At 37.1% G+C, this 22076-nt stretch overlaps 1 protein-coding gene across 1 annotated transcript in view; it reads right to left on the bottom strand.

The window, feature by feature from the left end:
• Nucleotides 1-22076, bottom strand: part of LOC139716799 (tyrosine-protein kinase SYK-like) — a 64516-nt gene that overhangs the window by 7307 nt on the left and 35133 nt on the right. Inside the window, exons 6-14 of the mRNA XM_071628331.1 lie at nucleotides 20887-20907; nucleotides 15411-15437; nucleotides 11926-11991; nucleotides 10817-10884; nucleotides 9875-10040; nucleotides 6427-6585; nucleotides 4608-4717; nucleotides 3340-3406; nucleotides 2487-2568 (exon numbers count right to left, since the gene is read on the bottom strand). Coding sequence (XP_071484432.1) covers nucleotides 2487-2568; nucleotides 3340-3406; nucleotides 4608-4717; nucleotides 6427-6585; nucleotides 9875-10040; nucleotides 10817-10884; nucleotides 11926-11991; nucleotides 15411-15437; nucleotides 20887-20907 — 766 coding nt within the window. The remainder of the gene's footprint in view (nucleotides 1-2486; nucleotides 2569-3339; nucleotides 3407-4607; nucleotides 4718-6426; nucleotides 6586-9874; nucleotides 10041-10816; nucleotides 10885-11925; nucleotides 11992-15410; nucleotides 15438-20886; nucleotides 20908-22076) is intronic.

Genomic DNA, 22076 nt, shown 5'->3' with positions numbered 1-22076 from the left:
GCAGCAGTACTCGCAGTAGCTGTGCATTCTTGAAAATGTAGTATTTGAGGGGAAGAAAATTGAGAAAGAGAGAGAGGAATGGGGAGGGGGGGGGGAGGGAGAGCTGAGAAGGGAATGCAGCACTTTACAAGGATCCTGATTGAATTTGTTATATTCATCCAAATGCTGCATTTACGTACAACTTAAAACTCACAAAACTCCTTTGAGAAGTGCACTCCATGCAGAGTTGTACAGCTTCCTGACATTTAAAGTGTCATATCTTTGTTAACATTTGACAGATTTGCTTACAAAACAACAACAAAAGAGTACTGTACTTTTAGGTTGCTGTTTGTCCATCTTTGCGCAACAACAGTTCCTCTTTAGGGTACATCCTGAAATAACCTCTTATGCATTCAGAAGTCAAACCTTGCCATGGGTTTTTTTTCTTCTTTTTTTTTGGCTGGCATTCTTTTTAATATCCCATTAAACTTGGCTTGTGATTGCTGGAAGACAAATCCATTTGGGCGTGACGATAAAACTGTCCCACAATCGTAAAAGGCCAATACACAATAATTGAGAATTGTTTAATCTCAATTCACCCACTGGGGAGTGCTGATGCAAACAAGGTAGCGAAAACGTAGTTCTCTTATGCCAGCAAAACTGTTGATAATTGCCTGAAAATGGACACGTATGCATAAGAAATGTGTGAAAAGATACTGTAATAACACGATTTCAGTCGGGTAACAAAAATGCAAAATATTAGCCAAAAAAGTTCGCCAGAAGTCCATAATTTCAGAGCTTACCCGATTGTGGTTGCTAATCAATTATCAGCAATCAACAAATTGGGCCACAGCGACATTCAACGCTCTTCCGCGCTAGAGTCAGAAAATATGATTGCATCACGCAATGTTCTACCTTCCCACAATGCTGAACATGGGGGTTAACGGGAAGAGCTCTTCTGGAAATAAAGTTGTGTACTATGACCGAAATTATTCAACACTTGTGATCTCAAAACACTCCAAAACAACTCATCATTCTGGTAAATCGTATCAGCCAGGTAAGTTTCTTGGTAGACCCTTTTAATGTGTTGGAAGCAAATTCTAAATGATGGAAGATGAATTTTGAGCTCCTCCTAGAACAATGTTTCTGCTTCTAAGAATACCTTACTTTCATGAGAGCTTGCATCCCAGAATAAACACCAAAGTATTGGGATAAGTCAAACGCAATCGGGTTGTTATCTATCTTCAAAGACCTTTTCAGAGAAGGTGGTTCAAGGACGCTCAAGACTCCCATCCGTTCCTACAAATGCCTTGATTCGAATCAAATCCCTTTCCTCATCTCGCCAGCACTTTCTCCGGTGTGGTCAACACCCTTTTGGGGCACGGATGGACATACATCTGTCCAATTACGATTTCGTTGCTTGACACGGTCACGGCCATGTAATGTGATTAGTGGCACACCTTCCCCCATTACACTGGAAGTGACCAATTACATGCCATGGACACATTGTCCATCTTAAGTGGCCAGGGTCACCAATGTAGCGAGTAACTAATTCTCAGAGTTGGTCAGGGATGTAACCCCTTTTCTCCACTATTAGTAGCTCCTGCTGCTCAGATCTCGTTTATTTTGTTTTTCTTCAAGACAAAATTTAATGATAAATGTAAAATTGTTTATACCACAGTGTCTTGTCTTATGACCTGTGTTTGGAGAATGTGTTGTTTTGGAGCAGGAGAGAGTACGAATCACCATTAGTAAGCGATGTTGGTTTGTTTAGCAGAGGTAACCGTGTCATTGCCAGCACTGTTCCCCAGGCTGGCCCTGCCATTATTACTATCCCCGGCTCTTCTGGGTAGCCATTCATACACCCAGACATTATGGGTCAATTCACCTTTGGGGTGCATTTATGCTCAACTTTTCAGGGCCATAATCGAGAGTCTTGAAACATGATTAGCACAAAACACGGTTGCGTTCCACTCACTTTGATAGAAACACTGTTTCAAAACACTATTTCAAAATGCTGATTCAAAATGCACAAAAAGTTTCTGTAACGATTGGCCATTCTCTTTAATCAAGTTTTATACAGGGGGAGCATAAATGCAAAACACGTATAAAGATTTTAAATGCCTTTCCATTTTACGTGAGACTGTGAAACACAACTCAATTCATATCTCACGGCCAATCGATATTTTCCATTATTCGATGGCACATGCAGTTGACCATGGAGAGGAAACAAATGTATACACGTACATTGACTGCTTTTGCACAGGTAGATTACTAACATGTCCATTTTTTCTTGATGGGAAAAAAAGAATCTCGTTTGGGGGTATGGAAGATTCTCAAAGAATTGCGGAAGAAACAAGTTTAGACTTCTTCCTCTATGACACCACCGATATCTCAAATAGTGCGGTTGCCTCCAGTAATATCCAGGTTAGAGATTACTACAAGGCCTACAATCAAAGCATCTGCTGGGATACAACTCATAGTGAGCAAAAATTAGCGCCACTCACTGATGTTTCTTGAGGTATTTGTGGAGAGGACCGAGCTCCGCCAATTCCAGGACTAACATCATCTCTGCTCCATGACAGATTCCTAATTCGGAGGAAGAAAGACAAAAAGACAAATATACAGTATGAGACATAATCCAGCTCTCAATCCTGAAGATTTACTATTATGCACATAGTATACACTTAAGTTTCTTAAGTTTGAAAGAAAAATTATCATCAACCCATTGCCTATTAAAAGATATTGAAATTTCCCACAGAGTGGATACAGGGCTAATTGAATCCCATACCGGGGATGACAACCTTGTAACACAGCACTGCAGTGTTCTGAGGGCTGAAAAGGCATATTTTTGGTGGAAAAACTGTTATTTTCATCTTTTCTGCAATAGACAAGTGTAGAAATACAAATTTAAAAAAAAAAAATGTGCAAACAAGCACAATTTGATTCGCGATGCGATCGATTCACGCTTTTCCAATGCGTGTGAATGAGTCTATTGTGTCTGCATCCAACAGGAAGGCCATGGTGACACAAACGTGATTAAGTGATCTCTATTCATTGGTGGTAACGGTACTGTAAAACGCTGAATGTTCACATGCATTTTAATTTCGCGAATTTCGCGAGAGCCGAGTTTCGCGAAATTAAAATGCACGATAAAGATCTTGTTTACACTGTATGCATTGAATGTTACAGGCAACTCGAAAAAATTTCATGCTGCCAATAAGGCTGTCGGCTCCCATTCCCGAAATTTCACACCGCGAAAATATCGTGTTTTACAGTAGTTTCAAAGATATCTGTGTCAATCAGCACAGAAAGTGCTCCAGCAGGTATGCAACAAAACACTGTAACAATTTAACTCACCGATCATTCTGACTATGTGAGGATGATCCAAACCGGCCATCAACTCTGCTTCCCGCATGATTTCAGGCTTGAAGGATAGAAATCACAAGGAAAAGACAAAAAAATGTCATAACCCGTTCTCTACCGGAACCTGGTGGCCAATGGGGTCAATGGGGATTTCAGAATTCAGTACGGAATTCAGTATGGAAAGGGTTAAGTGGAAAATTTTCATACAAAAAATATATAGATATTAAAAAAAAATGAGTTATTTAATGCATGATCCTTGAAGATGTTTACATGTTGGAGTTCCACAATGTTACTTAAGGGATTCACCTCATGGCAATACCATTCACTTTGACATCTCAAATATATCTATCTTCTACCCTTTCTTCCCTCTTTTTTTTTTGCAAGTCTTTAGAAACAAATTTGTTTTCTTCCAGCTACAAGAGGGCCTTAGTGATGATATATTTGGAGACTAATTACCTACAAACACTTAAGAACAGAGATAAGGAACAGATAACATAAAAGTTTGATGTATATACCAAAATAGAACATTCTATAAATAATGAAAAAAATTAAAAAATCTAAAAATAACACAAACAGCAGGAGTGTTTGCAAGATAAAAGCAAAACAGAAAGTGTGAGTCGAGGCAACACAAATTTCTTGACCTCTAAAGAGAACAGTATTCATAGTAACTGAGACTGGAAAATGGGTCACTGTGACAGAGAAGAAGGGGAAAAAGGTAACATGCCACACAAACTGGAGCAAAACTGAGAACATAAACAACAGCAGTTTGACAACTTCAGTAATGTAGAACGTCAGCTAATCACTGCAGGACGGTATAATTATGGCAACAGCAGTCAGCTGATCAACTTCTTCTGTGAATCCCTATAAGCTCTTGGCAGTCTTCTTATTTTGTTTCCTCACAGATACTGCCTTCTCTCCTTGGACAATCTTCCAGATTTTAACGAACTCCGGAAGTCATTTATCTCATCTTCGTACAGAGATCAGTCGCACACTATCACTGCATCAAACTATTTAAAACGTGAACTAATTTTTCGTGCTTGGCTGGGTAAGAAGAGTTTCGCATGTTTTTAATTCCGCGGAATCAAGACATCAACTACTGGAACGTATGGCAGGCAAAAATATTCACGTGCTTTTATTTTCGCGCTAGTTTCTGGTTGCGCGAAATGCGTGAAAATTTCAACACCGCAAAAATGTCCCACTCTTACAATATATGAAAATGCAAGCTTTGCCAGTGGGGCGATATATTAAGATTCAATACTCACCTCTGAGTTTGGAATACCCAGATCTGCCTTGAGCGTTTTGACGGCGACTGGAATGGGTTGACCATTCACCAGACACTTTCCCTTCAGTACCGAGCCAAAGTTGCCCTTACCTGGTGGATCATACAGAAGTTTCAAGTTAAAGTTTCAAGTTTATTTATTCATTTGTCTTTCTTCCAACAATAAGCAATATAACAATAACATAACAATAACATTGACACTTTCTTTCAGGAGTATATAGGAACAACAACAACTAACACTAAAATTTTGTAAATACATAAATATAGAATTACATGATGTGTATGTGAAATGATAAGAAAGGGTAACAATATTTTGAGAAAGGCAAACGAGGAGACCTTAATGAAGCATAGCTTGTAAGACAAGGTCCCTCAGGAATAAGAGAGAGAAAAAAAATACATGTATATATATATATATATATATGTATACATAGTGGAAGAAAAAAAATAACAAAAAAATACACGATCTCAAACGAAAACAGGGAATAGACAAGGGAGGCTATGTGCAACGGGGTGAAGGGAGATTATTTACATAAAACAAGGGTAGGGATGAAGGGAGGGGGTGGAAAGGAAAGATAAAGAGAGGGTTATGTGAGACAATAAAATACATACACAAACACACACACCCAACAAAAGCAAAACAAAACAAAAATCAAAACAAAAAAACAAAACAAAACATAACAAAACAAAACAAAACACGACAAGAAGACAACTGGGTTTCAATAATATTATACATCGATACTTTCTTTTTTAAAGGGAAGTCAGACATAAAAGTATATGCATCTGTAATGTAACATACAGGACTTACTTTCAGGAAGTGAAAGTTTCATATTAGTGCCTGTGCTAGAGCCAATAACCAAAAGCGCTCCCTAAGCCCATGTATCCATAGGTATGTAGTTGTACCATGGTGATAACATGATTCTGCAATTGACGTAAGTTAATTGCTGCTCTCTGTTAGTAACTGTTGACTTGTCAGACATGTTGACATGGCTTTAAGGTCAAAGAGTTTACTGCTTATGATTACTGTCATGGTAGCTGACATTTCTCACTGATTACTTTTGAAAGGATGATGCTACTGCATTTTAAAGTTGCTATCGGTCATGAATAGAATGTGCTTAATAGGTGGGGAATCTGTGTGTAATCTGATCATTCTTTCATTGTGATTGCTACAGAGTTTACATCCTGTGTGTGTGTTTTTTTGTTGGTTTTTTTTTTGGTCTCATTCATAGCACAGAGCACAGCATGATGAGATAAAGCATTTGAATAGATCCCCATCACTTCTACTAGCCTCTTTTTCTCAGTAATCACTTTTCCAGAATGTGTACATGTTTTCTTTCCATTATTCAGATAGGTTAGAAATGCCCATTTGTTTGGAGTTACCCACCATTTTATAAATTATAGCTTAGAGTCTGCTCTTTCAGAATCTGCTCTTAACTCAAAATCCATGCCTGGCTATTTTTGGGTGGTTTTGTGATGCAGGCTTAGGGTCGCATACTATGTACTAGGATGAAAGTAGACAGTTTATTGCCACTTGGTATACTATCAGATGGTCTACATGTAGTTTCCAGTTTGTCTAACACCACTACAGCTAAACTCATTTGGATCATGTGACCTATCAAAAGCTAGTTTCTAATCATTTGTTTTTTTATTGCTGGAGAAAGTAAGCCAGTAAAAGTGCTGATCGTACTACCATATCATGTCAAAATGGTAGCAATCCTGGCTTTAATCTGGTAAATGCCCGGTATCACATCTGCTAGGAATGTTGAATGCATAATATTTCACACGGAGCAATGTGTAAAACTGACCAATGGGCTCGCCAAGGTCCAGGCAGGACTGGTCCAGCTGTTTGGTGGTCTTGGTTTTGGCTAAATAGTCATAGAGCTTCTCCTGGTCATTCGGAACGCCATATATCTTGTCGTCATCATTGGCTGGATACTCCCGTGGTCTGACGGCTGGCAGATCCTCTGGTACAGTGGAAAAAGAAAGTAACGAAAGCCTGATGACATACTCCGTATACTCAGGACATTCAACACAAAGCTGGTTCATTATACACCTACATATATTAAAGACTACACTGTACTAGAAAGTGTGTCCAATATTAAGATATCTGGTGCCATTATATGAAAAGCACCTATTGGTACTTCTTTTGTTCATAACAGACAGTTTATAAGACCATACACTTAGTAAAAGAAAAATCTCATGCTCAAATGGCTTTGAGGTCAAAACTGTGCTTTCTACTATTTTTTTTTTTTCACTACAGTATCACTGCCTACCAATTTCACCAATTGACACACACGCATAAAGGTTTCAAGCCATGCTGAAAAGGTAGCATTTTGAGAGAATTATACGATGACAGAAAGCAATTCTGGCTATCAATAAAAAGACAAAAAAAAAAAAAAAAAAATCACCTGATGTGTTGGACATGTATTTCTAAGAACCAGACACACTCACCAGCAGCAAAAATTTGCATGCATCAACCATTTACACACTGTATGCACAGAGCACATGCATTCGATTGCACACACTGTTTGTGTGTATGATGAAACTGCCACGCAGATGTGATTTTGCCGCATACATGTAGGAAACACAGGAGTGCTACTTTTGGCACAATTCAGGTTGACATTAGACATGTTGAGACAACTGTCAGTAACCACAGCCCACACGCAACCTTTTAAAAACACATATATGACCCAGAACTCCTATCCTTTCTGACTGAGAAATAGGAATGATTTGGCTCAAAAGTAGGAAAGACAGAGCAGTTACCACAGGAGTATGTTGTAAAATCATTAAGAAAAATAAGAAACTCCTTTTGAAACAAAAGCTGGGAATGGTCAAAATTCAGATTCTTTCCTCCGAATTGAGAATGGTTGGGAGGTCTGTTAGTAATGACTGCTTAATGAAAGCCTAGAAGAGTTGCTAAACAGCAACATCCAAGTTTTCGAGAGTCCTTTATAATTCTTCAAACTTAAAATGAATAATGAATTTTGATTCTTCAAGTGGTCTAGCAATGTTGAATTTGTCTTTTCAGTTGAAAAAAAAATGCAAACAAACAAGAAAAAAAAGCCCTACCACTGAAAAGCTGAAAAACCAAAACCTGTCACAGAGTTGAAAAAAAAATATCAATTTTAAGTTGCAGATGATGCTAAGCTCGAAAGAACAAGGGCATCCACACACAACGGCTCAATTTGACGTAATGTAGTAGCACATTTTGTTGGAAACTGAAACATGTTGAATGTCAAAATACATTTAGACTTCCACATTTAGAAGGGGGTTGAAAATATCCAACTTTTATATACTTTGTCAACTCTGTATTCCTTTTTTCCTATAATTTTGTAGTATGTGTAATCACTTTTCTGACGTATTCGCCTTCATATTTTTTTCGGTACTAATGCTTGTGACCCTATTAGGCCAATTTGAAAGTGGGTCGTATTTTTTTCAATGGACCAATCAATAATTGTACAAAAAAGTAATTATAAAGTCATATACCTGGCATTACAAATTACTCAAAACCAGAATGAATCCATGCAAAGAGTTTTGAAAGAAGACATTTTCATCTTATGTCACAATAATATAAACAGAATATTTCATGGCGTGGACATCTTTGAGAGGTTGGGCTCAACTGAACAGCACAAATGATAATACACAAAACAAAATTTGAAGTTATTAAGATGAAAAGAAATACTCTTATTCATCACAAAATTTTTTGAATAAGTAGAATTCACTGAAATTGGCCCAGAGCGACATACATGAACACTATATTAAACTGACAACAGTGTTTGCTTTGACAGCACTGTACATGACACTGTCACGCACAATTTTACTAACAAACAGTGTGTGCAATCAAATTATCACTGATTTTATTTAATAGGGATAAACATTGATGGCACATTCCCATGCAGCCAGAAACCATGCCGAGCCAAAACTATCATTTGGCATTCCAGATTTGTTTACGATGACCTCTAGCTGGCTGACTGCCAACGCCATACAATGCACAAATCCCTCATAGCATGTAGAAACATGGCGTGGCATGGGGAAAGACAGTACCATTTTGCACACACTTGTTTTTCCTGAGGCAGATCCATGGATTCAGAACTTCATGCAATGTAGAAACAATAGCAAACCTCAGTACACACTACACATGAATTAAGTCTTCCATGCAAACTGGGTGGCATACACTCCGTATCCAATTTGCTGGTTTCATCATTCGTGTTTCGTGCAGTATAGTTTTATGAGGATATGCTGACATTCCATGGAGTCGACAAGCTTACAGTGGATCTTAACCCGTTGAGGACGGACTGATTTTGCTATAACATGCCATATACTCCGGACTAGTCTACAACAGGTTAAACGGGTCTAGGGCAATTACCCCCGGACTCTTCCCCTGGCCCGAATCCTAATCCTAATCCTGAACCTAATCTTAACCCTAACCCAAACTCCCCACCCTAAATCTAAACCTTAACCCTAATCTTCACTCTAACCTTACCACTAACCAGTATTTAGCCAGGGGGTACTTGCCCTCTGGGGGTAATTGTCCGGATACAGATTAAACTACTGCCAATGATCATCAGGAATGAATTCTTCAAATTCATGAAATTCTTCCGTCGAGATGTTTTCACTGCAAATGATTGACTAAGACCCCGTTTACAGTGAGCGAAAAGGCCGGGCTCGGCCGCGGCCGAGCCCGGCCTTCATTTCAGTGTAAACGTGCAAAAGGCCAAATGCGGGGCCAAAATTGGCCGCGCATTTGGCCACGCTCTGGAGGTGGTCTTGGCCAAATAAATAAAATATTGAAAGCAAAACAATGTATGTTTTGATAAAATGCAAATTATTCTAAAAATAAAGTGTCTAGTGAAATCAATTTACATTCACTGTATTACTGATACTGTTGGTCCTTCTAGGGTAAGATATGAAGTGTTTAACAACAACAGAAAAAGAGCTGTAGGTTTGCGAAACTTCACACTCAATTTACTGGAAATGATGTTGGATGAAGATACGTTGTTTTGCCATCTCCAGGCCGAAAGACACGATGCACTCCTGGAGCATGCCAAGAAACTCACAATGCCCGCGACTCCGTTCATTCCGTTTCCATTCAGCATTCCAAGAAGGGAGGGGTGGGTGGAAGAGCGTGGGAGATGGGTGGAGGAGGGGTAACATTCTGCCCCCCTCCTTCCCCCATCCCAGCCTCATTGCTCCACCCCTTCCCCATGACACCACACTCACCAACAAGGATGAACTCTTCCACCGACGTCTCACCTTCGTGCCCCGGCTCGTCCCAGTGGGGCCCCTCGACCATGTGCGACAGGTGGGGGTGGTGCATGTCGTGGTTGAATTTGGAGCGGTCGGGCGGGGTCGGGGAGTGCCCAAAGTCTGGCGTCGCCCGCATGCCGGCCGGAGGGCTGGACACGGACACACCCAGGGGCTAGGGAGGATGAACAAAGCAATGCAGGGTTTCATATCACATTTGATAATCTCTTGTCTCACGAAAACTTCATTTAAGTCACCTACATGTGTACCTACTACGGCAAGCTCCATACTGACGTATATTTAACCACAAGAGCGTATAAAGTTTTTTAGAAAATAAAACTGAGAACTTGACCTGTTTTCATGCACACGCATTCCTGCACAAAAGTGCTTAAATGATTTGACATCTATACATTCTCTTGTGGATTTTTTTTTTCAAATAATAAGTTTGCAATGTAGACAGAACCTACAAAACATAACCCCACTAGTTGTATGTACAATGTAGATAACTTCCCAGTGCATGTAGGACATCGAAGTACAGCAACTGTACATTGATTATAATGCTGTATATCATCATGGTAGTAACAATAGTTAGTTATATCAGTAATGATAAAGATGCTGATATAATAATGATCATGATAATGACAATGATAGTAATAATCATAGTAAAAATAACAAGACTACAGAGAAGAAGAGAAAGCTGGAAAAAATCAGGAGAAAAGGAAGGATCAGAAGAAGAAGATCATAAAAACACAACAAACACTTCGGTAATATCTTGAGAAACCTGTGTTTGAATATGATCTCAAGTTGGACAATGTCCTTTATAGCAAAACACAAAACTATTATATGAGATACTCTGTGAGATCAATCAGGGGGCGGCCTAAAGATAAAAGCATCTCCTAAAAGTCAAGATCGTTCTTTGTTTTGGATCTGACAGAAGCTTTCCAAACTCACCGGTCTTGGAGGCGTCTGGGGAGAAACACCGTCTTCCACTGACTGAATGCGTCTCTGGCTACGGTCTCCTGCCGCACAAAAAAAAAAAAAAAATAAATAAATAAATGAATAAAATCACAAAATACTTTGCTGTTCATAATAATATATAGCAAAACAATGTATGTGCTCCCTCTTCAAATCATGAATGGTTTTAAAGGGGCAGATCCAGGAATTCCGTAAAGGGAAGGCACCTTTACAAAATTAAAGGGGGCGCACGCACCACCCCCTTTTTTTCTTTTTATTTCTTTTGTTGAAAAAAAAATAATAATAAAGAGGGGGCGTGCGCCCGGTGCGCCCCCCTCTGGATCCGCCACTGTTTTATATGATGACATTAAAAGTGTTTTTACTGTTTTGGAAGTTTCCTCGTTAAGACTTATTCAGAACCAACAAAAATGTAATGACCTCATAGATGCAATTTTACAAGCAACTACATCCTTCTGGTATAAAAACACAAAGGGAAGAGTCTGTGCCGAAGATTTTCATAAGTTCATCTCTCAAAATAACATTAATGATCTTGCATTTGACTCTTAATAACATTGTATATAAAAATATCACAGAATGTTTGATGAATACTGAATTTGCATGTGGTGGAACCTAATTCGGTCTTTGTAGCAAGTGCCTGAAAAGAATTGGCTATGCTCTGATTTAGAGACACGAAAGAAGCGTTTCTTTCAACAACAACAACACAGAAAAAAAGAAAGAAATAGTGAAATTAGATAATTACATGTCATGTATGCTCATATGCATTAGAAGCATTTTAATGGAAATAATGCCATAGCCACAAAGGTAGGGATGACACTTGTAGAGATGTCTGTAGGAAGGTTGATACGATGTGAAAAAATAAATATTCAAATATTTCTTTAAAAACTTTCCCCACTTTCCTTTTGTTTGTCAACGCAAGCAGAGACCTGCAAGAAATCCTTCAACTTTTAAATAGGTTTTCAAGCTTTCATTGCATTCTGGGCAGATGAAACAGAGAACACAGTGAGGGGATAAATACACTACACTGCACACAAAAAGGAGGCACACTTCTGCCCACTAGATACTGAGGGTATGATCTCTATGTCTACCAGTGGGCGTGGCATTGGAAGGGGCGAAAGCACTGGTATACTCACCCGGTCTCTGGGGAGGCACATCTAGATCGGTTCAGCAAATGGCAGAGCGGTGAATGGATGAGACAAAAAAAAAAAAAATACAAAAAGAGGTAAGGACAGATGACAAAAGCTTATTAAATATTAGTGAAGAGCCATCATGGACAAGAAAATATCTCTATTTCTTTTTTGCCTTTTTTTTTTTTTTGGTTTCAATAGCAGCACAATGCTATCTTTGTATTCAAGCTTCCAACCCTGCTCAAGTATTAATGAAATGCTTCTGAGCGGTGCAAAAGCATCGGTCCAGGCATATGTGACCCGCCACCACGTAAGCCTGATGCAGTCGCCAGATATCAAATTTCTGACTTTGGTATTTCTTTGAGAATTCTCCAGACTAAAAGCTTTCCAAACACATGCACCATGTCCTGTTCTTACTTCCAAATGCCTACCATGGAAATGATATTCAAGACAGGCATCCACCTGGTTAAAAGAGACTTGAGAAAATTAGCTAAAGATGCAGGCAAACATGTGGGAATTTCAACAGGCATTACAACTCCATGGGCAAATTCAAAATACATTGGTAAAACACTTTGTAAAAGCCAAAAATCATCACAGTTCAATACATTGCTGGATGTTGATATTTTGAAAAGAAAGCAATGCATACAGTGTATATCAAAGCTTTGATTCCTAACCAATTGTCTCATTCTTTTTATTAAGCTTCCCCTCCAAATCAGCTTTTTTTTTTTGTCTTTATTGTTTTCATTCTTTTTTTTAAATCTGATAGCCTCACTGTCTGCAAGTTTATAACAGTGAAGTGGTGACGGCTCACATAAAATAATGTATGACAGCATGGAATCAGGTGCAGCAGAGCTTTGGGGTCTGAGCGGAGGGTAAATTACCCTCCAACGCTTCCTTTGATTTTAAGCGCATCTGACATTCTCCCTCAATTGCTCGCGCACACACATACACACATACAAACAGACACAGACATAGACACACACACATATACAAACACATACAAATATAAGCAATCACATGAAAAAAAAAAGCCAGTACAGAAATAAGCAGGGAGAGCAAAAGAAGAAGAAAAAAAAGGGCTAACTCTCTCGCATATAGCGCTGGGGCATGGATGCAGCAAATCTTCCCAGCATGTGTAAAAGCAGAATCTCACTCCCATGTATATACATGTATTAAACAAGAATCTGATAGACAAGTGTGTCATATAAAATACTACATAATAATATTTCACCTACAGCACTTGTCTGATCACTCAAGCAGGCTACTACACAATCTTCTATAGCAAAACCTGCGTGCGGTGACCTTGAGGAGAATTGGAGCACAGTTACCACCAAAATTCAGAATACACTACGAACTGTCACCAGCAGCATGTGCTCAGATCCTATTATTGTCTTTAGGCATCAAATTTTGCTCACGTCTACACTACATCCTCCAAAAACCACTGTCTGAAGATCGTTTACACTAAGGAACTATCTAGTTCTGTTGTTAAAATGTCTCTTAAAAAGAAAACAATTAGAATTCTAACCACTGGAAGACTGAGTGATTATTGAGAATCTGCAATTTTCTCATGCACGATAATATCAAATTTATCTTAAACAAGGCAGGGTCAAACAAACATAGAAAAGGACAATAGCAAATAAGAATAATATTTTTTAAATGACAGAAAATAGATAAAAGAGTATAACTGAGCAAACAGCAACATAGAGAAAGTGAACAAAGGACAAAGTACAGGAAATGATCAATTGAGACATACTCAAATATAGTCTGAGTAAAAAATTACATGCAATCAACTTCAATCCATGTCTAAGTATCCTGAATACTTGTCACAGACTCAATAGATAAAGCAGTAAGTCTGCTGTGGAACTAAAGCTACCGTAACAATAAAAGATGTGTATGCCTCTTTGCAAAAACAGGGCTCGACACTAACTCTTTTTTTTTTGGTGGCCAGTTGGGGCTACTAAAATTTTGAATTTGAAATAATTGTGGCTCAAAAATGAAACCTAGTGGTACCAAATAAAAGGAATCTTAAAAATCCATTTTGAATCGTAGTTGCCTGATTGGGCCACCTAGAAATAAAACCTTTTTGGAAATTTGGTGGCCCGACATAAATTTTTAGTGGCCCCAGGTAACCAGGCCATTGCTAATGTCGAGCCCTGAGATACATATAATATATGTACAATGTATATATTCCACAGCACTTCCTTCAAGTGTGGTAGAAGAAGAAAGTGAGATCACATTAAGGGTGGGAAAGCATACACTGTATGTTAAAATAGTAAGATTCTCCTAATGCTACAAGTGTGGTAGTATTCTAGTTAAAAGGACACCAAGAGGGTTACAAAAAAATATTCACCCTTTCGGCTCTGGGTTGGAAAGGGGATAGGGGATGATGTGAGGAGAGGGGGGAGGTTGACAGGGGGTAATATGAATATCCATCCATCTGAATGATCTCATTTTTTTTTTGATCACATATCTTTCAACCCCTTTTTTTAAAATCTCATTTTCAAAGTCTTTCTGCATTTTACTCAACTTGATGATTAGGACTAAAAAAAAAGAGGGAGATTGTAACACATAGCAAACAAACACAAGTCAAGAACAAAAAAACAAAATTCGATAAAGTAACATTATTACGCATAGTGCATGAATGAAAAACAATGTCAAATCTGGCATGAATATTGATTATACTCTTCCTATTATCATTATTATTATTATTATTATTATTATTATTATTATTATTATTATTATTATTATTATTATCATTATTATCTATTCGGCATTTGCAAAACAATGCAAGTGATAACAGAGAAACAAATAAAACAAGCAAGTGTCAGGCTTTCCCTGTTGAGCTTCCCTATTTCAACAATACATTTAGATCTTGCTGAATACTTGTAATTTAGGGAAAATATGACTGCTATGATCATACATCTGTCCACTCCATTATGTCCTCATGCAGGGTTTCATTTGTCATTCCCGGATTGACTGGTTGACTGCAAATTGAACAAAGATTACAGCCCCCCCCCAAAAAAAAAAAAATAAATAAAAAATAAATAAATAAATAAAATAAAAGCTCAATCCCTCCAAAAACAGGAACAAAAACCCCAGAGATCAAAGCAAAAAAAGAACAAAAAATACCAGTTCAGTTAGGGTTAATAATCGCAAGGAGAAAGTTCTGGAGATATACATAGTACAAGGTGTACACCACTATTACCAGGGAGTAGAGATCTACGTGGGTCAGTGCCTATATAGAAAGTCCAAGGCAGTTACTGATAAGGATATCACTATAAACTATAATCACAGTCTAACAAAAAGTACTGTTGCATGGTGAGAAGTCAGTAATCTTGCCCAGACAGTGTGCAGCGGGGGTAAAAAAGAAAAAGAAGGTAATGTAATAATTTGGCTCTGTAGTATTGGAGCAGGTTAGATAAAGAAGAAGTACAATGTACACCTACCAGTACCATCATCAGGTATATCCTCTTCTGTTAATAGAAATAAGTTTAGAAAAAAAAAATGTATAGTAGACAAAACACTCAAGACATACATTTGTATGCATTCATACCCACAATGAAATACTGTAAATAAAATCAAAGCAACACCGATAGGTTTTTCTGTACTGGAAAGTGGTAGCAATTAAGAGTTCTAAATGTTTGCATGAAATGGAGATCAAATATCACTTGCCAAGTGTCCCTTTTGGAAGAAAAATAAATGGCACACCTCATGAATGATCACCATAAAAGGGTACCTACGATGACAAAGTGCTAAGACTTGATGATGAGCAATTATTATAGGGAAGTCACACCGAAAAAACCCCCAAGCATTGTAATGAAATACTATTAATATCAAATTCACCACCAGTGGGAAAAGGGACTTCAAGCAAGTTAGGCACATTTAGAACTGGTCACCCATGTCCCTTGAACCAAACATTTGACAGCAATGAAACACATTTCTTAATCCCCTTTCTGTGTTTTGAGTGCTGATTGGCACTGAAAACCCCATGGTGTTGTACACACTGTACAAAGTCCCCAGCACATGAGTTAAAAGCTCACTCTCTGTAATTTCCCATGCCAGATCTCATTAAAGGGATGGTACAGTTTCAGATGAGAAGAGGTTTCAGGGTTTTTAACATTTTTTATGTTTTTTTTTTAGATGAGAAACCTCATTTGAAATATGAAAGAGCATATAATTCTATTAAAAAGAGGAATTCACAGTTTATTTCATGAAAATTAGATTTGATATGGCTTCTTAAAAAACATACAATTTCAACAGGAATTCGAAGTTTATTTGATGAAAATCAGTTTAAATGGCTGAGATGTCCAAAAACAAAAGTAAAACATAATGATCCTTATAAAAGGTGTGCCCCACCTTTTATTAGAATCGTTTTGTTTTGATCTCAGTCATATCCAATCTAATTTCCACGAAATAAATAACTGTGAATTCCTCTTCGAATTATATGCTCTTTCATATTTCAAATGAGGTTTCTCATTACTGAAATTGTATGTTTTTTAACATTTCATGTAGTAGTTTCTATTTATATCTTACAAAAAAGTTATAAGTCTGAATCCCCACCTCCACCAAAAATGTATCATCCCCTTAAAATTTACTGTACACTGCAATTTTTAATTTTTCATCAATTCTAATTATCTGTCATGCTTGGTGGCATATCTCTTTCATAAGGAACACTATATAATATCTGCAAAATATGGCTGTATGCATAATTAAATTTCTTCAAAACGATCACCTGAACTGAATTGAATGTGCATAAAATAGTGCAGTGAGGAATAAATAATATAAACCTTTAAAAGGAAATAGAGAAGTTGTGTGCCTGTAAAATTATGAATTTTATACCTTTCAAGGTAATAAAAGCAAACAAAATGCAGGCCATCAAATGACACGCAAGGGGAGAAAATAGAGCATTTGATATCAATTCCATTATTCATGACTGAACTTAATACCTCCATTAAAATCTGCTATTGCAACAAAAAGAGACAAAAATAGAGCATTTCACATTTATTCCATTGTTCATGACTGAAGTTAATATCTCTATCAATATCTGCCATAAATTGCAAATAAAAACACAAAGCACAAAAAAATTCCCACTGCTCAGCAATCCCAAATGGAAAAAAAAAAGGAGAGCAGAATTGACCTATCAAACCAATGCATCTGATTCAAAAGGGGGAAAAACCCTATCACAAACTTTCAGAGATGTTTACTCAAATCTTACCTACTTACGAGGACTTTGTACCTACTTAACTAGCACCCTATCATGCATAAACTAATTTGTAAATACCTAAAAGCACACAAATATGTTTGCTTGCTATATGTTCCAGTAATTCATGTCTTGATTCTGCAGAATTAAAACCTGTGAAACTCATCTTACATGGCCAAGTGAAAAAAAAATATAAAAAAATTACTCACATGAAAATTACCACTTTAACAGTACTACAATGTGCACACACCAACTTGCTGTGTACTACCACCAACCAAGGACCTTTCAAGTGAGGACAGTTTGTTGAATAGGTAAATTGAGTGCATGGATTCCATCAATGTGGATTTGGAGCAAGTTTGTGCTTGTCTGAATGAAAGGGGGCAATGGGGGGATGTAGGATGTGTGAATGAAAGTGTTCATGTTTTGCATGTCTGTATTTGTATAGTATATACTAGTTTTGTTTTGTTTTTTTTCTTACATGGGTCAAAACAGAGAAGAAAAAGTACAGACTCAAGCTTTTCAGAACATATTTTTAACTCTATAGAAGAATTCTGATCTCTAACAAAATATACAGAATGGGAGAAAAACGATGGTACTAATTATTTCTCAGCAAAACACCACTACCTTGTGTATACACGTGTATGTACGAATTGACTAAGTATTTGCATATCGACGAGGAAATCTACACAATCTAGTAAAAGATTTGGGTGCAGGTTGGTGGGAGGTATTTCAGTTGATGCTATCATCATGTCATCTAATTTCCATATTGATGTGACATGTGACCAGTGCCACTGTGTCCTCAAAATGGGCATGTCTTAAAAATTCCTCAATTTGCTTTACTAATTTTCAGGTCAACTCTTCAAATAACTTCCATCATTGATACAGTTTGTTTAATTCTGTCATATACATATCATCGCTGGGGTGACAAGACCTTGTATCTCAAATTTTGGTGAAAATGACTTTCTTTGATTAATGGCCAGATAATCAGTTCAGTGATGTCTTGTCCAAATCCTAGCTTTCTAATACCCGAAAAATGAAGCCACCACGGCATGTCAAAGGAGAGGCTATCCCATATTTGACATTTTGAAGACACTAGGTCTTGTCGCCCCAGTGACGACACAGCACTTGGCTAATGACCCAATTCGGGGGTTCCACTTTGTGCATGATCAAAAAAAAAAGGGGGGGAAAAAAAGGTCATTTGTACCAACAGGGCATGTTCTTTTGGTTTTTGAATTCACCAAGATATGTATTCATGTACTCCTTATAAACACTGCTTGCCAGCACATCCATCTGACAGCAAAAGGGGTCTTGGCCAATATCAACAGAAAAAAGATTGTCCACATATTAATGCAAAATAATGAAATAGTATTACTTGATAGATGATTCTGGTCACCTTGTCTACCCAAGTTCATTCTTTATTTGCACATGAATAATGAATTCCATAAATTGTCACATCGAGCAAGCTTATGAAAAATGCATTTTGTCACTTTGAAAACAAGTGAACTGCCTATAAACCAACTTGCTGAGTGCAGTGTGAAGTGCAAAGCCTATTCAACATGCATGTGCACATTGAAAAAAAGTTACAGCCTCTATCACAAGTACTCAGTCACACACATTAAAGCAAACAAAATAATGCACATTTTAATTCAAGGCTAAAGCAGTCATCGATAGGGGTTCACATGAGCTTTGGGATTCCAACATACTCTAGGCTATAAAACCAGTCATTTGCACTTCAAAGTAATAGCATGCCACCTCTACCTGCCTGATAAAACACTCATAAAACAACCATTTACAGGGGGTGAGGGGATATCAATGTCCACATAATCATTGAACACTGTACAAAATGATATATTAACAACATTTCAGCCTTGTTAACTCTGAGAAATACCTATTACTGACACTGAACATGTCTTCTTGTATTTGATCAATGGGGTCATCCAGATGGTAGAGTGTCATATAAGTTTTTTCCTCTAAACATTGTGCTCTTATCTGTAGGAATTATTATTTTCTGTCTTCCTCCTTGATAAGGTAGTTTAATGTTATCTTTCATAGTGGGCTTATACCTCATTCTCACTTCATTTTATTGTGTCCATTAGGTCGGTACTCATTTTCACTTTTTTTTTTTCATGTTAGTATTGAACAAGAACTGTCACCATTAACTTAAAACAAAAAATAATGTCAAATCTTTGAGTTAGAAACTGTATAAAAAAAGCCCCAAACAATAAACATCATTATTAAAGTAAACCCCGTCAAATACTACTCCCCTTCGCCTCGTTAGAAGAGAGCCTGTATAGGAGGATTGTGGATATTTTAAAAACCTAAGTATATTTTAGCCAGAAAAATCAACATGTCCAAGCAAGCAGAAACATTGGAAATCAAAAATTTGGGTAAAAAGACAAGCACAAAAGAACAGAAGCATAAATCCTAAAAATGGTAGGAAAACAAATAAAATACAGCAAACATGTGGATATCAAACACAGAGCAGTTGACAGCTCTAGAGCACAGCACACACCATTACTAAAGCCTCTTTCCTTTGTATGTGACCAGTCATCACAAAACCCTGATATAGTTGCCAAACACCAACTTTTTTTAAAATGATTTTAGAACTTGTAAATTCTCTTGACTCCAAACTTTATGTGACCAATTGTTATGCATACAATTTAATCCCACTTCTCAAAACCTATCACTTTGACATTATAAAGAACCAGTCAAAGCAAACACTATTTTGACGAATAGGCTTGGACACTTTAAAAGGTGCTCAAACCTGCAGGAGATTAGGAATTTATTCACTTTTTGATAATTCAAGACACGGCAAATATACACTTCATAAAAATACCCATATCTTGACTATCAAATCATCGCAAATGCTGAAATTATGGCAGGTTGCAGTTAAGCTTTTGAGCTGTTCAGTATTTGAACTAACATCACATATTGCTCTTTTTTTTCCAGCCTTGTCAGTTACTTCATGAGTTATCTCAGCTTTTATGTCAGCAATTTCATCAGGGTATTGTGGTCACAGCTCACATAATACATTATAAGGGAAAGAAACCCAAATAAACTACTATTCCCAAATGTGGATAGAGCAAATGCAGCAATACTCAAAACACATTGATCAGCAAAGTTTGAGGAAAATTGGACAATGATATGAAAAAAAAATCCACAATTTTTTTTTTTTTAAAGTACACATTCCCTCAACTTGTTACTAACAGAAGTTAAGGGTAACATTAGTCCCCCTGCTTTCTAAAAGAGGTAAAGTCAAGTGCTCTTTCAGTATGCTAAAAATATTCAGATTTGTTGAATTTCTTTGTATTTTCCTTGAATATCCTCATGCGTGACGTCACAAAATATTGTAGTCTATTCATCCAGCGATGACAGCACCAAAACTTGCCAACTTTTATATGGACTTTCTGATTTTTCTCAAACTTCGCTAATGTGTTCGACCAACACTCCTGCATTCCCTCTATCAACAAGTACGAATATGTATACATTGTTCTTATATTTGGGTTTAATAAACCTTTAATGTAATACATGGCACACAAGCACACACAGAGCCCACATATTCATACACACAGGATACTATGTGACAGAAGTGAAGTTTGGATAATTTGTGTAGAGTGTTCTTCATATAACACATTCTTACTATAACTACAGAGAAACAATAAGAGGAGAAAAAAGAGAACCTCTGGAGTCAGATTACACAGCAAACATGGATATAAACCTACCGACTTTTGCATCAACTTCATCTAAAAATAAAAACAGGGAAACAGGAGAGGAAGCAGTCACATCACAATTCAAAATAAACCAGACGTACAACATTCGAGAAAGAAAAGAAAACCAATTTTGTGGTGTATTTACATGTACTGCATTATTCAATTGCTCTTGTCTACATTTTCAATTGATTTGAAAATAGTGCACTAGGTATTTCTTTCAGGTTAACTTAATACCTGCTCTTGTCATAGACAGTGTGATATCATACATTCATTTGTTGGTGTTGTGGTTGTCGAAAAGGCAGTTTACCGTGACTATGATTCTCTGGTTTGGGTTCCAAATTTATGTTCCATCAAGGCCTTGACAAAAGACTGATTGACCATTGAGACTACTACCTAAACTCACTATGCTCACATCGGTGTGATTTTTGGCCCATTTCCCTACATTTGCAAATTGTAATAATAACAGCAATATGGTAAAACTAACAACCCTTGGTATAGCGCAAAACATATAGTGTGACTGTATGTCCCTATGTGCTCACAAAAAAAGAAGACTATAATTGAAAAAAAAATATACAGTTGCAACAGTACCAAGATTCATGTATGCTCACACTGTAAAAAGATGCAATTTTCAAGGCTGATTTGAATCTATTGATATTTGGTATAAATTTGTCTTAGATTTTAAGATAGACGAGCAAAAAAAAAAAGGACTAAAACACTACTAAAATCATGCAGGGGAAGGAGAGGGAGACAACTGTCATTATTGTTCACAAAATTATAAGACACCATAGGGAATACACACCTACTGAGGTTTCAACACGATATTTTCATAGATGACATTCTAAACATAAATACATACATTAGTTGCAAGGTATAGGACATCAAACATTTCATATCATATCTCCTAAAAGTGTTTTGATGTTTTCCAGCACCTGTACACAAGCAGAAAAACCTATGTTTATGTTCCTCTTTAACAGTAGCAACCCTCTTGACTTTGAATAATAATAAAAAAAAAAAAAATGGCCTTACATACAATTTATTTCAGAAGCATTAATCTAAAACTTCATTTAAATGTCCTTCATACTATCCAAAAGTACTATCTTAAAGGGATCGTACAGTTTTCGTTGAGACCTAATTTCAGGTTTCTAACATTTTTTGTGAGATAATGAGAAACCTCTTATGAAATATGAAAGAGCATGTAATTC

The sequence above is a fragment of the Diadema antillarum genome, unplaced genomic scaffold, assembly GCF_040938485.1.
Source record: "Diadema antillarum isolate AM-2024a unplaced genomic scaffold, OU_Dant_1.0 scf00000070, whole genome shotgun sequence".
NCBI lineage: Eukaryota > Metazoa > Echinodermata > Echinoidea > Diadematoida > Diadematidae > Diadema > Diadema antillarum.
Note: the sequence above shows the minus strand (reverse complement) of the source record. Positions and strands in the feature narration are given on the sequence as shown.